Raw genomic sequence first — 17,919 nt, 5'->3', positions numbered from 1 at the left:
CCATGCAGCTTCTATAAATTGATCATAATATCACAGGACTAAAGGGGTCACTGAATACATCAGATGATACAGAGAAAAAACAATGCATTAAAAATTGCCTCTTTTGCATAACTCACCAATATGACTTAATCTGTAAGCACATTCTTTCTAAATCTGAAATGAGTGGACATTTCACACTTTGCTGCAGTTAAAGTACAGGATGAATCTGGAACCCCAGGGCGTTCTTGTTCCATCCACAGAACAAAGTTTCACAGGGTATTTCTAAATGACTGCACACAACCTTTTTTGGGACATAAAGTAGGTGAGCTACTATGTATTTGTGATGTATTCCCCAGTATCACTGGGTGCCCATCTGCATGGAGAGCTGTAATAATGACAAATTTCCATCCACTTGAAAGAGGAATAACGTAGCATAATGAGTTCCAATTAGACAAGCTTGAAGTAGAAAACGAAGAATCCAACTGAAATGCCCAGCAATTTAAGTATGTGCAGAAGTAAAATACAACAGGTATTCGCTTTAGCTTTGTGACATTTAAAGCATGTTCATGTTTTCCTTTTAAAAATTGTTTACCAAAAACCTATTAAGATGGGCTGTCTCACTTCCAAAAAACCCTGGAGCAACAAAATTCAGTTACAGCACAAGACATAACTTACATTATAGAAACAGCAGACACCAAGACAATTTATAACATTTTCTGCAATTACATACTTACGGTGTTTAAGCCCAAGCAATTTTCTTGTACCTCTTTTAAAGCCATTCATTGTAGGAAGCAACATTAATTACCTGGGTAATTCATTGCATGCACATGAATTCAGCTACAGCACATGCAAAGCCTTCCCTTGTTCCCAATTCCACTTGGAGTGTATTTGACTAGAACTTTCCTTGTAACTCATGTTGGACATGTTGTACCAGAGTACTATTAGCCAGCTGCATGCTTCTTGTTTTGCACTAAAAGTACACTTATTTTGACCAGCCCACCACGTGATTATAAACTCATTGGAATGCCTGGGAATACAGTTCTTCTATTATACAAAGATTTAGAGCTGATGGCCAGTAGGTAAACATGATGATGTTTTGCTAACTCTACCTGATGTCACATTGTGCAACAGAATAAATTCTGCACCATTATCTGTTACAGTTAATAACTTGATTCTCATTATAAAATAAACTGAGAAAGACTGAAACTTAAGCAATTAAGTCGCATGCCACAAATGTAGTTAGTTTTAATAGCACCTTGATTTTTCCGTGCAAACTCGGAGATGAGTGTTAAACGTTCCTCTTTAGGACACACTCAATCTTTTCTGGGCTAACAAAGGACGATTCCTCACCTTTGGCAGACAAGTTCTGAGTCCTTCCATGACATTGTGTGCCTAAAAAAACCCTCTGTTCAGAACCTTCCATTCCAAATATTGCCACAGGTCAAGTGCTGACATCTCTCCCCATCAGACATTTTGAACTACAAACTCATTCGTTAACACTCTTGCACTGTATTTAGGACAATTAATAGAAAAACAAATTCAGGTACTTCGAATGACACAAAGGTTCCGATTCAACTACTGAATTACTGGCTATAGGCAGATTGTATGTAACTATTACTACTTGGTCCTTCTATCACTTTGTGTGGAGCATAATTCATGAGGCATCTTTTCAGACCATCTACTAGATGAAATACATCACGACGAGGTGACACAAGGTCTATGAAGTACCATAGAGCTCACTGGGGTTTCAGTACCTACCAACTTGCTTACTCTTAAGACTGCAGTATTTTTTAGATATGTTCTTAAAACAAATCTTCATAGACCTGAAAATCCTCGTCATGCAGTACAGTTAAGTACCTTTACCATTTACGACACACATAGGAGCTTAGAAGAACACAACTTCTAAGTGAAATACCCAAATCAGTAGTTTGGAAGCGCCTCAGCGTCCAAGTCCTTTTGTGGCTTTAGCATTTTGTTTCTCCTGCAAAAATTAAGGCTTCTTTCCTCCCCCAGTGTCACAGCTTAAACAGGTGGGGAGAAGCTTCTAGCATAGTGGAAAACTTTCATTCTTTTCACAAACTTATGGTGCTAAACTAAGTTTGCCAACAACATTTGCCTTTAAGCAAATGTAGCCACATTTTCAATATACAGTACATTAAAACCTGAGCCTAATACAGGGATTGAGTATTTAAAGCACAAAACTATTTAAACTCCGTAAAGAAAAACCTTGTCTAACTATAAACTACAGTGAATCAAAATCCACATTGAACATGGTTTCATATACCAAAGTCAAGCCACAAACATCATAAACACCCCAACAACAGTAAAACCTCAAAACCCCCCCAAAACAGTAAGGTTAAATTGAAAGAGAAATGTAAATAGCTATGTTGAAGATGTGCATAACTGGCATTCTGTGCTCTCAGTTAAAGTGCTAGATCCTCCAAGCTTTAATCTGTAAGTTATTTCATAATAAATACTCAGTGTTATGTAAAGATAACAAGAAAGTACTACAACATAAATTGGACCAAGTTCTTTCTCAAAACAAACTTGTTATTTATTTATATCAGTTACACAAACAGTGAAAGATTTTTAAATGTATACTAAAGATTTTACATATAAACTATAAACCAGCTCACAATTTAGGTTAGAAAAAAAGATGTCTTAGAGAATCAAACATACGGAGTTAGGTCCTGTTCTAAAGAGCTCACAGTTGGTGTCATGGTGGAAAGGAACAAATGAGCAGACCAAAAATTAAAATGCCACTATTTCATTTCTGGCAGTCACTCCCCACCTCTGTCTTTGGACACCATGAGATAGGAATTTGTTTAGTGATGGAGCAGAGGAAGATTTTAGTACAATAGTTTAGGGATCCTGTGAGAAGAACTGAATATGGGGAAGATGCAGTTCATTGTTCTTTCCAGTGCAAGCAAAGAAAAACAGCAGGTAAGAGGCAGCCAGCAAAAGGAAAGACCACAAGACCTGGAGGCTTTGGAACTTATACAGTCCTGCGTTATGTCCTTAAATTGCCGTTTTTCTGGATTAGATGGTATTCAGGATGGGTACCAACCTCCCAAAGTTCAAAACTAGCAAACCTTTTGGGTGTGCTTTAAACTACGAAGGAAAGATGGAGATGGGAAGTTGCTATGTAACTCAAATGATCCATCATGTGGTTCCAACATAGAAAGTAAGGCTGGAGATGGAGTTCTGAAACAAAAGATGAAGAATAAGAAGAGTATTAACGAAAAGTGTCTATACATGACAGCAAAGAGAATGGAAAACAAGCAAGAATTAGAAGTCAGATCATAACGTAAAGCCATGGGGAACAAAAAAAAAAACCAAACCACAACACAAAGACCTCTACCACACTTTCAGGAAGGGCTCAGAAACATATCACGCACCTTCTCACACCACAGCTACTGTGTTTAGAGGACACAAGGTCTACCTGCTAACAGCTGGAAGACCAGCAACCCACCCACGGTCTCCATGACAATCTTCTAAAGCCAATGACCAACTACAGCTGCATCTTCTAGAGCATTTTACTTTCATCTTCCAAGACATTAGACCTTGTCAGTTTGGGGAAGGAGATGTTAAATCCAGAAATGTATATGCCTACAAAAGTTTACATCTATAAACCAGGAAAAACTGCCAGGTGACCAAGCATACTAAATGCTTCCTAAAACCTACTGGGTTTGTGACAATACCGTCATCTAAAAACCTTGAGTCACAATTTGTAACGTTACTGTGAACTGGTTAAAAACAATTATTCCTACTGATAGCCAGAAAATCGTGTTGAATAGTTCGCTCAAGATCACGCAGAAATCAGGCTGTAGAATTCCTGATCTCATATTTAGTTTGCCTTGTCCATGACAAGTTCCCCAGTTAAATGGCCAAATGTGAGTTTGCAGGTAGGTCTAGTAAGTGATATTTATTCATCAGATTACATCATATACCGTTATGAAGCATACCTCTGCTTCACATCCTAGATATGTGACTTTTTGTTATAAAGAGACAAGTGTCTACAGTACCAGATACAAAGAACCGAATGAGGAATTCCAGGTCTCTATTCCTGTGACCACAGATCAGATTCAAGAACAGACACAGCAAGACACTTTCTCACAGACCCCAATCTTGGTTCACTCAGGATGCCAGAATCGTGCTTGTGATGCCAAGCAGGTCACACACATGGTTACGTACTCTTCACCGTCTATCTTAGTGAGGCACAAAACAGCCCAAATTTACATTCAGAGCTAAAAAAACATTCAACAAGAGTAAGATTTATACCCCTCAGGAACTGCATGCAGCTGGATACAGACCAAAACAAATAAAGCACTTTTCGGAAAAGCTCTATTTACTCACTTCTATTGCCATGTTTTCTACCCTTAAGATATATTAATTAGTCCTGCTAAAGAATTAGAATAGCTTTCAGAGGAGTATACTTTTTATCCTGTGACAGAACAATCCATCTCCCACTTTAAACTGGAATATGGACATGGAAGCAATCTGTAAACCTTGATCAGTTACAGCAGCCATATGTTGCTCCCTACATAAAACAAGACTAGTACTACATTTCTCTAAATCTTAAGTAACCTAGCTAATGTCTATGATATACAAAGGTATGTAAGTGAGAAACGCTGCTCACGCTTGCCAATGGCAGAAGAGGAACACAACCAGGATGTGTCACAGTTCCTGAATTCCTGAATCTACAATACAATATTGTTTTCTTCAATGTGGTTGTGTTAGAAGAGAATTAGAAATGGCTTTTTAAAACAGTGATTTCTTGCACTAAGGCACCTTTTGACTGATCACCACCAGAGGAAAACGCCCCAAGTTTTATGAACTTGAGCTGAGATCAAAAAATAAAGGAAACCCAAAAAATAAAGGAAACCCAGAGAACATGCTGATAAAGCTGTCGGATAAAGAACAAATAATGAGGAGGCAACAAACATACTTTCCAGAAAGATGATTTTTCCCCCCCAACTTATGTTATAATAAGACCATTCTAAGCAACACTCATTTTTCTGACCCTCAAGTCATAGTGCATGCAAAAGATTTAAAAGATTTCAAACTGAACTGTGATAGTCCCTTCTTCACACACATATTACTACTATCAAGAAAGTACGATAATCAGAACACTTAACATCACTTTTTTTTAGTACAAAGGAGACGCTAACTAAAAATGGGAATTTAGAAACAGTGACCAAGGTGACTATACATCAATGGAGAGGAAATGTAAAGCATATTGCTACAAAACTACTCAGATTTCAAGACAGACGGTTTGTAAAGAGCTGTTTGCAGCAACAGATAATGTACTAAAGGCCACCACGTACAAGTAGAGTAGGAAATCAAAACCAGCTACATGTTACATGAACAGGAAAAACTGAGGTTATGTAGCCTTCTGTTCAGCTGTAAAGATCTCACACACTAAGAAGAAACACTGACATAGGAAACGGAAAAAGGAGAAAAAAATACCTTTCATTCACAGAAGAAAAACAACAGGAAGGCATAAGAGTTGTTGTGCGGTCCATAGCAGAACTAAGAATTGCAAAGGTCATTAATTAAAAAAATATATATATATAAAGGAAGACAAAACTACTTTTGTCTTAGATGGTCTTCCCTTAAGAATTATTAAAAGAACGTAACATACGATGTATTTATTTTCCTGAATCACGCAGTTTTCTAGAAAGTTTTGCATATCTCAGACTTTAGGATGAATGTAAGATCTATTTATTTCTCACATGCCTATTCTATAATTTAGGCAAAATTCTGGTCTTATTAACTCACAAGCCAGTAGCAAGACTCCTGTTAATCAAGTCAGGATTTTGATCTTTACCTTCCCAACTTGACCCTTGTCTCCTTTCCCCTTCTTTCTTGGTAGGGATTCACTGCTTCAGATTTGAGTTGCAAAAACTTCTAAATCCTTGACACAATCGAGCATGAGGAGCTTGGAAGGGCCACAAGATACTCAAATCCTGTCTTGGGACCCTGCTGCTTCAGTTATGATTCAGTTATGTTGCAGCCCATTGAAAATCTCTCTAACTCTCAGATAACAGACAACAAGTAAGTACCATATATGAGGGCTCCTGTTGTACAAATACGTTATTCCCCTGTAAAGGAGCACTAGAAAATACAACGCAGGCAGCTCAATCCTTCGTAAAAAGATTTCATTACAAGCAGTAATCATTATTAAACCTTTCAGCCCAGCTGTAATTTCTTACATGTTACAACAAGTTTCACATGCATTGTGAATTTCAGCCAAGGTTGATGAAGTTCAATAACTGGGTTAACCAACCATGTGTACTACTCATTACAGAAGTAATAAATAGATTCATCAAAACGGACATGAAAAGGCAGTGTGAACATCTGACACCCTTTTCAGGTTACTCAATAAGAAAAATACATTATTGAAGTCCGAGAGGACCTTTTCATATTTACAACAGGCAACAAGTAGACAGTTGGAGCCTGGCGTAAAGCAGAGCAATGTTAGTATTCCACCATATTAAGCCAGAGTTAAAACAGAGCGATGGCACTCATGGAAAACTCAATCACTCCCCTCCATAAACTCTGTTTTTCTACACCAATAATAACGTATTCTGGCCAAAACTACACAGCCTGCAAGGTCCCGGCTCTCCTGGAAAAGCACTGTACTCTCATCCCCCAAAAGCACTGGGACAAGAGAACTCATGCCTGCTACAAAGCTTTGGACTTCCACAAAGAAAATACCAGAAAAAAGTAGTGAAGTCTAAGTTTGTTTTTTAAGGGGTGTTTAAGTAAGAAGCAAATAACAAAACTTCTACACAGACACCAACATTTTTATGGTAGGGCTACTCATGTGGTTTAAGATAATCCACGCCAAGTTTAGTCCACTGCACATGGACTACAGGACTTAAAAAATTCAGATATATACAGATACCTAAAGGGTGAGTGTCAGGAGGATGGAGCCAGGCTCTTCTCAGTGACAACCAATGGTAGGACAAGGGGTAATGGGTTCAAACTGGAACACAGGAGGTTCCACCTAAAGATGAGAAGAAACTTCTTCCCAGTGAGGGTGGCAGAGCCTGGCCCAGGCTGCCCAGGGAGGTTGTGGAGTCTCCTTCTCTGCAGACATTCAAACCCGCCTGGACACCTTCCTGTGGAACCTCAGCTGGGTGTTCCTGCTCCATGGGGGGATTGCACTGGATGAGCTGTCTAGGTCCCTTCCAACCCCTGACATTCTGGGATTCTATGAAATAATAAACAATTACTGCACAGCAAACACTTCGCTGTTCATTTGTCATAATGAAACAAAAAAAGAAGTTTACACTTGGAGATCTTTGAGAAAAGTTAAAATATGAATAGAACCGAGAAAAATAACAATACAGACCAAAGCCAGAGATGTAACTTTTCTTAAATATTTTTTCCAAATATAAATTACCCAACAAAAACAGGCTTCCTTTCCCTCCCCCCCGCCCCAAGGTTAACAAAATTCCAGTATTACAGCATCAGAAAGACTCTAAAACCCTGCAATGAAGCATGAAGTGAACCTGAAGCAGAGGACTACCCTGAGCAGTTCCTCTGCGGGCAGCCCTGCCAGTTGTACGACCTTTAAATACTGTTTCATCTGGAAACAGGCTGGAGACATCAGAAAATAAACTCTGCACTTCCAGAGAAAAATGTGCACATTTTTCAAGGAAAATTTGCAATCTAGCTCAAAACTAGACCTCAACAATTCCTTCCTGACAGATTCTGACAAACATCTGTGGGCTTAGACCACCAAACTCCATGCAATACAGTGAAAGACAAGGAACATATTTAAGAGAGTCAGGCTAATACTATGAAAATGAGAGTCCTCAATGGTATTTGTAAGGGTTTGTTTTATTCCTCCCATATGATATGAGTTTGACTTAAATGAGACCATTCACTGGTCTAATTAGGATTCAGCAAGTGTTACCTTCTTTGTGAAGGCTGGTAAAGCCAGCCTCAGTAAAATGTTATATTGCCCACAAATAACCTCAGTAACTTCTGCAACTGGAACAGTTTCCCATATTCACAGAATTCTCTGCAGGTACAGAGCAGTCAGGTTTTGATTTCTGAAGAAGTAAAGGTGTTTTTCATCACACTTTTCCTATCTCTCCATGGCCAATAGATCTAGGACAGAGTGGTGAAAGCTAGTAACGTCTATTAGAGGATTTAAATGATCTTTGTGAGACATTCAGGTAAGTTTTAAAAGTTAATTTTGCTCCTCTTATGAGCAGTAGGTTAAACAGCCATTACTCAGCAATCACTCAGCTGCCATAAGAAATGCCAAGGTTAAGCACACCTGCCTCTGTCAGGGCTCTGGTTCTGCTTTTTAACTACAAGAATAATACGGGAACTGCAATTAACAGATTTCTTCTGACCCTCACATAGCAGAACAATTAGAATTGCAGTTTGAGCAATGGTTTTGTTGTGATTATCGATACAGTTTTGTGATAAAACCTTGGGAAAGCATTAAGAAAAATCCACAGGACATGCACATTTTGCTCCTCCACAAAACACTGCAATACTGCTTGTGTTTCGCTACTCACACACACTCCAACAGTCACAATGGGCTGGGCGCTACTGCACCCCATACGGAAAACACAGCATGTAGTTTCAAGGTCATATAGCTATATGAGTCTTAAAACCAGATAGCAATAGTCATACTAGTCGTAGAAAATCCCATTAGCTACACAACCATAAAACCAAGTAATATCCTTTACTTTTTGTTTTGTTTTGATGAGATTGCTTACACGTGCGGTTGAAAATCCCACATATTTTTATAAAGTTAAACCCAGATGAACAACTGACGCGCTTTTTGAAACTTCAAGTTCTAGCCCGAATAAGTAAGAACACAACAAATTCACAGGAGCAGTTGCCAAAGCCAAGGAAAAGCACCAGGTCTCTTTTGTTTGGTGTTTTCGGAGAGCAACACAGCCCTCCAGTGGAAAGATTGGGAAGCAGGACTTGATCCATAGAAGCAGCGTGCGAGGGAAGGGCTTTCTCTGTAGGCTTAACTCACGTTGAGACCTTTAAAACACAAGAAGCCAACGCACACAGAGGATGGCATCCCACCTCTAATGTCTCACAGCAGAACAAGTCTGACCGACTTTAAGAGAGCAAACTGACCATTTACACTGCTCGCGTTGAGACGCACGTAGAACGGTAAGTTTCCTAAACCAGAAAGATTGATGCAACAAGACTGAACTTCCTACTTCTTTTTACTGCACCAGCTTTATCGGCACCAAAAGCGACCTCAGTGTCTAACGTGATACTCAGACTAAAATTTTGCTTGAGCTTAACGAACAGATGAGAAAAACATCAGGAGAATATTCAGACTGCACTGTCAGAAAAGCTTCCAAAATAAGAAAATTAAATGTACTAATAACTCTTGATCTGCTATGATCTCTTGATATTTTAAGAACAGATTAATTCATTAATCTTTCCCAAATTGCTAATGAAAACTAATGAAGTGCTTATAAATCTGATTTTTTTAAGTAGCTTTCTCCACACTTTTTACAGCAATTTTAAGGACTAAGTTAAGAAATTCGGTATGTAATACAGGAAATGCTTACAGTCCATACTCCTGATTCATAAAAGAAAGAGCCACAGAGCAGTCTCCCCATTTTACACACACATTAAGAGAAGGTAAAGGCAACAAAGTACCATTTGAGCAGCCAGTATGCTTAAATACCACTAAAACTCTGCTGAGGTCATCCAAAGTATACCCTCACTAATTACATAAGAGTGAAACTTCTGACAGCCTAGAAAATTCAGTTGGAGAAGAAATTCTGTCTTATGACAAGAAAGGCAAAAGCCCCAAACATCAAAGCTTCATTATAAAATGAAACAAAAGCAGCTAATTAGAATAATTCAAATAACCACCCACCTCAGAAGTAATAGTAAGAGATAGCTAAACAAGCTTATGAACCTGTTAGAAAACACAACTAATAAGGATTTCAAAAAGTCAAAAACTTCTTTTTTGCCCGAAAGGACCCTTACATATGACATTGTGACACAAGCTCATCAAGTTGACTTGAAAACACCTTCAGAGTAAAGATCCCACAACATCCTTGGAAAATCTTTACCCGAGTTTACTTCCTACCATTAGAAAATGTTTAAGAACACTTTATCTCCCTTGCAGGTTCTACACATTTTTGTGGTTTTTTTTAAAGCACCACACAAACCTGAACAAAGATCTCCAACTAAAGGTTTGATACGGATATAATGCAAACAAAGTCTGAATACCAGAAGAACACAGATATTTAAACAACATCTGATGGTGTCCAAGTAGCCTGTAAGATAAAGATTGCCATGCTTTACACTCTGTGGAATGTTAACATACCTATTCCTGAATTTGCTCCCGTGATTATGACCACTTTTCCGCTCAAGTCACGACCCTGGAGTATTTCCATCGCAGTGCTGTTTCCATCGTATTTTTGTCTAGCAGTAGGTTTTACCGGATTATCTTCAACAGTAAAGGCCAGTCTCGGGTCAAGGTAGGTAGTCCTTTTATTTATGTGGCTGCAAAAGAACACAAACATCCCACTGCTTTGATCCTTCTATATGCTGCATTTAGATTTTAAATGTATGTTAATCACTGTTGTGTACAGTGTCCATTAGTTATTGTATTCACATAGTTCACAATAACATTCTGAACTTCATGGGAACCCCTGACACAGAAAGCAAAATTTTGTCAAGGGAAAAATCTCATTATATTAGGGAAGATCAGGTTATTTTAGGAGGACTGTAAAAGGGGCCTACGCTACTCCCTTGAAACAGTACACCAATGAGAAACATAGCTCAGTACTTCTTTTCTTAAACGACTGAAAACAAATAGCTTCATATCCACCCAGTAAATAGCACAACGGTTCACCTTTCTAAAACAGAGTTTAGGTTTTCTTCAGACAATTATCAGAAAGAGACACTAAGCAGTAACATTCAGTATTCAGCCCTTAATTATAGGGCAGAGAAGGCTACACTTCTAATATTATTTTGGTCTGTGAATATTCTTCATTCTACCAAGCTAGTTTGAGATAATTACCCCATTTTAACTCTGCCATTGAAGAGATACAAAAGCAAATGTTTCCAGAAATCTCTTTCTGCTTCTGTGAACTTTCTCCTCCCTTCTCTCAAAAATCTTTGCTAGCTCAACCCCCATCCTCTTCTCCTTCTGTGCTGTAGATTGCAAGCGAGTCACAGCTGCAGCACTTCTGTTTTCATCCTGTGTGTTTAAAGCACTACTGCAATGTTAGAAATCAGCTATGAAGCTCTGGATACGTTTTTAAAGTAATACTTACAGAGCTTATCTATAAATGTATACAAACATGTCCTGAGGGTCAGCTCACATTCTGAAATGTGGATTAGCAAGTCACTCCACCCTGCTGCCCAAGCCAGTATTTCTATGCACATGGAGGAGCTCAGAAATCCACAAACAGGGCCCTGGACACTGCTATAATTATAATATCTGCATAAGGAATCTGAAGTTGTGCTTATCAATTTGTCTTTCCAGCTGGTATTGTCACAGAATCATAACTCAAAGGCCACCCAACACGAAACACAGTTGGTCCTACTTGTCCATATTCTACATTTTGACATACTTACTCCACAAAATATACTTGTCCATTTTCATCAGTCTCCTGCTCCCATCCATATGGCAGACCTAGGAAACACATACATCATCATCTTTTTGCAGCCACTAGGGTATACTCACATTTGAAGTTTAAGTGATTTCTCAGACAAACAGACAGGCAAAATTCTGCATTATTTCTATAGGTAACGCAGCCACCTGCTGCACTTAAATATTGGAACCTGAAAGGATATCTGCCCTAATCACACACAACTGCTCTCTAATCAAAGTACAATACACAGGAGATCTGGTACAACTGTAGTGATTTGTATATTAAGTATAATCTAAAAATTCTTTATAAAGACTATTTCATGTTATAGCACAAACTAGGAAAATGTAACCATGCTACCTACTACATACACATGTCTGTACTGTACACAGTTCAGTACCTATCCCTGATAAAGTAAACAGCAAAAGCACTGAGCTAAACATAAGTTATATGTAACACGTACCAAAAGCTGGAAGATCAGAACTCTCAAGTGTGTATAGGATACATTAAATTGAAGTTGGAAGGAGAGATAAAAGAACAAAAATGAGAAATCTTTACAAAATAAATTAATATATAAAAGATCCTTCGGCGGTACCTATCAGATAGATTTGCCAGTATTTCTAATCTTGGCTGAAAAGTATTCATTTATAGCTCAACCAGCTCAAAATCTAATGAAAACATTCCAGTTAGTTACAGCCAGATTACAAATGCCAAAAGAAATATGGCTTGTCAACAGTATAGTACCCCTAAGTACACCACACAGAAGCTTCTGGAAAAATCTAATCTAAGGCACTGATCCAAGGTCCTCAAGAAGCCATATACCTTTGGAAGTGTCCTGCAACACTGGCTGTCTGCCATTCTGGCACAAATATTCAATTCAATTAGGGAAAACAAGCAAAATGAAAAGTAATGGGACTTCCTTCTGTGCCAGGGATATTCTTTAATCAAATGTATTCTTTGAATAATATAATGCAATCTACCTATAAATATTACCTGACAGGAACCAGGAGATCAGAACTCAATGAGATAATTCCAGACTGACTATATGCTTTGCAAGCCACAGCAGAACAATCCCTTTATCCTGGAATTAGTACTTTGGCATTATGGAGCAATACAAGAAAGCCATAAAACTGACAAGTGATCACTCTGCACAGACACAATCACATACATCAAACCCCACAGAAATCAGCTGTATCTGCCAAGCTCAGTTTGCCCAGGTGATTAACGTCAACTAGAAGATCAATGAGATCCAGTTCCTGAACAAACTCCAGCTGATTCTGGTAACAGAATTTCAGCTTAACACAAACCTCCTGCAACTCGTTTCCTCTTCCCAGACTTCGGATGTTCCCACTGCGTTTTTTCTTCCAAGTGGCTGTAGGGAAAGAAAAGTTTAAGATTTTAGAAGACTGTCTAATAATTTCTTCAGTATAATCATTTTTTTTTTTTCCATACAGCACATACAGTTCTTTTAACTTTTTTGGTTTTTAAATATGGGCCAGAAAGTGGCTTGTCTTCCACAAAAAAGAAAGACATCAACCCCTTGCTTAAGAAAAGTCAAAACTACTGTTAGAAGATCTCAGGCTCCCACATTGCCACAGCTCTGAAGGAAAAGTAACCAGAGAGCATACAAGTTTATAAAATTTAAAATAAACTTTTGACTTTCAATATAAATTTTGTTGCTTACGACGAGAAGAAAGAAAACACAAGTCATTTGGTAACTGTGTTCGTACCTGACTCATGGCAAACACCTTTAAGGGTCTTAAACCAAACTAACCCTATTCCTGCTAGCTTAAAGTTCATATTGTTAAGTTTTAAAACCAAGTTTCCAAAATTTGCAGAGGTATCATAGATATAAAGCTTATGTTAAAGGTAGCAGCAGTGTAACACCTCCTCATGTGAAGTAGTTTTAGACACACTGTGCAAGATTTTCAGCCAATAAAGACACACTCATGTTATTAAATGGAATTAGTTCAGTTTCACAAGTTAAAAAAACAGAACTATTCAATTAATTGTTTGTGTAAAACCTACTCTCAGTAATATGTTATTGTTTTGTAGACTTGCTACTTCCAGTTCCTTTCTGAAAGAGCTTTTGAAGTCAAAGGAAATATACAGAAACCTGACATAACAAAACCAAACACCCAGAGAACTGACAGTGTTTATAAACCAAGTGCGGATCAATCAAAGCGTTCTGCCCAGTGTTTGTAAAACAGAACTTGGAAGGAAGATGTCAACTCACCACAGGTGAGATCGCACTATACTTGTCCCCCTTTTTGTGGAAGGGAATAAATCTTGCAGCCTTAAATAGACTGAAACAGATTCCAGGATCAGCACGACTACATAAACCGCAAGAGATAACGTATAAATATATATTCCAGTAAGCCATCCAGGCCTGTAGCACATCCCTTTTGTAACCACTGAGGATGCGACCATTTTCAGTGGCACAAGCAGATGGTGCTAAACGCAAATGTTCACCTCTTGTCAAAGCTGTGGTTCGCTGAGAGCGTTTAGAGCTTTTAACTTCCACCGTACCTGTTTCTTCCCTACTCCTAAGAGAGGGGAAACTAAGAAAACTACAACACCGCGCCAGGCTCAAGGGCCCGTGTGTGTAGGGATCACCCACAGAAGCACGAGGTGCACAGCAACAGCGGGTGACAGCCCGTCCCGCACCCGTGTCCGGGGCGGCTCCCGCAGCGGGCGGGGGCCGGGGCTCTGCCCGGCGGCGCTCAGCCCCGCTCAGCCCCGCCTGCCCCGGCCTCCGCACCGCGCTCAGCGCCGCCGGGCTCCGCTGCACAGCCCCGGCGGGCGGGCACCGCACGCGGAAACAGAGTCACAGGGACCGGCCCGGCGGCTCCGCCCGGCGGCAGCAGCTGCTGCTCCGCGCGAGACGGGGCGCGAAACGGCGGCTCGCGCCCGCACCCCGCGCCGCGGAGCGGTCGCTGACCCAGGGCGAAGGGGAGAAGAGCCAGGGGGCTCCAGGCGGGCTCGCCCCATCCCTTACTTGGCGTAGTAAACCCAGCCGTCCCTGGTGGTGCGCTCCTCCCAGCCCGGCGGCAGCTCCTCCTCGCTGTCCGTGTCCTCCAGCCCCGCGTACTTCAGCGCCGCCATCGGGACGGGCGCCCCGTGCTGCTGCTGCGAGCCGGCGGCCGCGCGCCACACCGCCCCTTCCTGCCGGGCCGCGCGGCGCGGGGCACCACGGGAAGTGTAGTGCGGGGCGGCGGCGCCGCCACTGCGCTGGGACCTGGGCGGCCTCAGCTGGGCTCAGAGCGGCGTGGCGGGAACGGGAACGTGAACCTCGGGCTGGGGTTCAGCCCTCTGCCTTCAGAGACGGGCGCCAATACACCGAGGTCCCAGAAAGCCACGAAAACGAACCGTTCTTTAAGCTTTTCGCCCTTAGTTGGAGCCTCCTGATCTCTGGGGCGAGATTCGCCACAGTGACCGCGTCAGTCAGAGCTGCTTCGCGCTGCGCCGCCGGCTGCGGGCGGCACAGCCGCACGGCGGGGCCTCGGGGGCGAGCCCCCGGCCGCACAGGGGTGCCTCGGGAGCGAGCCCCCGGCCGCACAGGGGTGCCTCGGGAGCGAACTCTCGCCCGGCGGCCGCAACCGCCTCACCCGCCCGCTGCACGGGCCCCTTTGCCGCCCTGCATCACCTGGCGATGTAACTGGAGTGAGCAGAAAAGCCCGCAGCGCTGCAGGTCAGTGAGTGGGCAGTAACCCGCAGTGACTCCTGCCCGTCCAGCTGCAGCCCCCTTGCAGCTGTGGCAGATGAGGACGTGCCTCGTTTGTTAGCGGTGCTCAGCTGACATGGCATACACGCCTGACCCACCTCACTGCTTTTGATCCCGTACCCACATGCTGACTTATTCATATCTGCTTATATAACCAAACAGCTGTCAGCATTTGTGGCAGCATGTCCCCATTGCAGTCCTTCGGCAGGTGTTTTAAGAGAAAAAGCCATGGTCGGACAGAGCCTGTGATGGCTGAGGACTGCAGCAGGTGGCGGTGCAAGCCCACAAATGCAGCAGCCTCCTTTGGGTGATATTGTTATGCACTGTTTGGGACACTGACCTATGTGGCTCACCCACTCACTAATAGCATGCGTATCCGTCTAGAAAAAGCAGCGTGAACTTTTTGCTGCCCTGCTGCTCCCATCACTTTGCAGGTTCCCCTGAGGAATTAGACCTACTAAATTACTTCCTCCTGCTAGAAATAAAAACTCATGCATCAAGAGCCAGTTTTCATGAGAGTATTACTGGGAGCATTAAAAAAGGCTGTGACCGTACCCTCTTGGGTAAAACTTCAGTGACATGCTCACTTCTGGTCTGGGAAGCTGGTGAAATACTCCATAGATGACTTTGTGGAGAGACGTGCCAGGTCTCAAGAAAACATATTATTTAAGTCCATTATTTAAAGTACAGAAAGAGTGTTAATCTAGGGGCAGTACTGTGGGAGAAGGTAGTTGTTAGTTTTCTTGCTGTTGCAGTCTGTTAGTATTCAGCATCCAGTGCTCCATGAATTGTGTTGAGTGGAAATGTGGAAATCGTTTGTCTGAGGGGTTTCCTATCTGTAGTGCATAAAGTACGCCTTATGTCCTAAATGTACACAGCAGCATTGTAGTATGTCAGTGCTAAGGGTGTACAGTGTACTTTAGAAAGTGAATTAGAATCTTAAAATTAGGTGTGTGTATGTGTATATACCCATTAAAGAGAACCACTGCCTTTCACTTTAAAATATTTATGCTATGAATGAAAAAGCAAAGGCTTTGTTTGGCAACAAAACGTGGATATTAACAAATTGCCTTGAAGTCCTTGGTACATGAGTAATATGGTATCACTGAAGTCTTATGGGTTTATACTGGTTTTAGTGCAATTTCAGTTTCTACAAAAATATCTGAGAAATCCCACACTTACCTCCTTGAAACTTCAGAATCAATAAGGACTGCAACAGTTATGATACTTTTCATAAATATTTCTTCCCCTCTACTTTTCACCACCTCCTACTTTTCAAGAAGTTTTCACTGGGAAATAAAAAAAGTCACAGTTGATAATTTGATGACTCATGTTATTTACTTCATTGTTTCAAAGAATGTTGAAATTCAACCATTTATTTCAATTTCAAATTCTGACAAAATGGAAGATTAATTCTCTTTCGGAGGATCAGCTAAGTCCTTTGCCATCTTTTCTAGCTCTTGCTTTTTACATTAATATAGCCTACATCTGTGTTATTTCAAGAATTTTAGGCTGCTCTGCCTTATGCACTAGGAGTTTTTCATGCTATTTGTTTCTTTCTAAGCTTTAAGTGTCCTTAGACTTCAAGTGCTCTGGTAATTGCACTTACAGTGCAAATGCACCAATAATGAAGTGTTTGCTTTCGTACATGTTGCATGCTCAAGGAGTTTGGGTTTCTTTTAGGTTTGTTGTTGTCGTTGTTTTTCCCTTCCTTCTACACTGCCCCATCAGTTACCTTTGGATGACTGTATACTGTCTGCTTACCTGTTTAAAATCTTTCCTTCATTTCCTTCTCTCTCTGCAACTCTACCAGTCATCTCAGTGAAGCACACCACATCTGGTTTGCAGTAACAACTTTATTTCCTTGGTAAGACTGTGGGAATTCCTCCTCAGTGCATGTTGCATACAACAGTTTAACAGCGTTTCAAGGTGTAGGATAGAACTTGATTTTAAAGATGCTTCATCAAGCAGTTTGGGAGAACCGTATGTTTGGCGTGAGTGATACTGCGGCCGTTAGGAAAACATCTGCAAATGCAGGTGAAAGGGATCAACTATCTAAATTCAGACAGATTTCATTCATATTGCACATGACCTGCAGAAGATGTACCGAGAAAATCTTGGTCTTAGGCCACCTCTAAAAACAAAATGATGGCAAAACAGTTCTCAGGGCATGTGTGAGTTATGACGGGCTAGCCAGTAGGTTTAGACACAATAGCAAAGGGCTCCTCATAGAGGGCTTACAGAGTGTGAGAAGGGATGGAGAGAAGCCTGGCAGCACAGAGTAGTGACAAACACCTTGTTTTTGTCCATTTTCTGTGTTAATCATTAGTCATGTTTCTTTGTTTGAAGATAAATGGTCTACGATCTCGCAGAGCTGAAAATGGGTCCTGTAGAGTCAGCCTTGTCATCTAAATAAAATAAATTAAATAGAGTGAGGCCTAATGTGTATCCCTGAGGTATTTCACTGGGTACTTCTCCTCAGTGGTCTATTATCTTCTGTTTATGGTCCTTCAGCCGATTTTCATCCTGCCTGAAAATCAATTTGAATTCAGTGAAAGGCGAGCAGTACATTCATTTACATTCCCGACATCTACTGATTCTGTA

The 17,919-nt window shown here is 41.0% G+C and overlaps 1 protein-coding gene across 8 annotated transcripts in view; it reads right to left on the bottom strand.

Moving 5' to 3' along the window:
- WWOX (WW domain containing oxidoreductase) overlaps positions 1–14,754 on the bottom strand; it is a 467,497-nt gene extending 452,743 nt beyond the window's left edge. For all 8 annotated transcript variants that reach the window (XM_065847921.2, XM_071814359.1, XM_071814360.1 and 5 more), the window contains exons 1-4: positions 14,590–14,754; positions 12,899–12,963; positions 11,578–11,635; positions 10,319–10,497 (exon numbers count right to left, since the gene is read on the bottom strand). In XM_065847921.2, the coding sequence (XP_065703993.1) occupies positions 10,319–10,497; positions 11,578–11,635; positions 12,899–12,963; positions 14,590–14,696 (409 nt within the window). In that variant the 5' untranslated portion in view covers positions 14,697–14,754. The remainder of the gene's footprint in view (positions 1–10,318; positions 10,498–11,577; positions 11,636–12,898; positions 12,964–14,589) is intronic.
- Positions 14,755–17,919: the final 3,165 nt, after the last annotated feature.

This window comes from Patagioenas fasciata, chromosome 13, assembly GCF_037038585.1.
Source record: "Patagioenas fasciata isolate bPatFas1 chromosome 13, bPatFas1.hap1, whole genome shotgun sequence".
Lineage (NCBI taxonomy): Eukaryota > Metazoa > Chordata > Aves > Columbiformes > Columbidae > Patagioenas > Patagioenas fasciata.
Note: the sequence above shows the minus strand (reverse complement) of the source record. Positions and strands in the feature narration are given on the sequence as shown.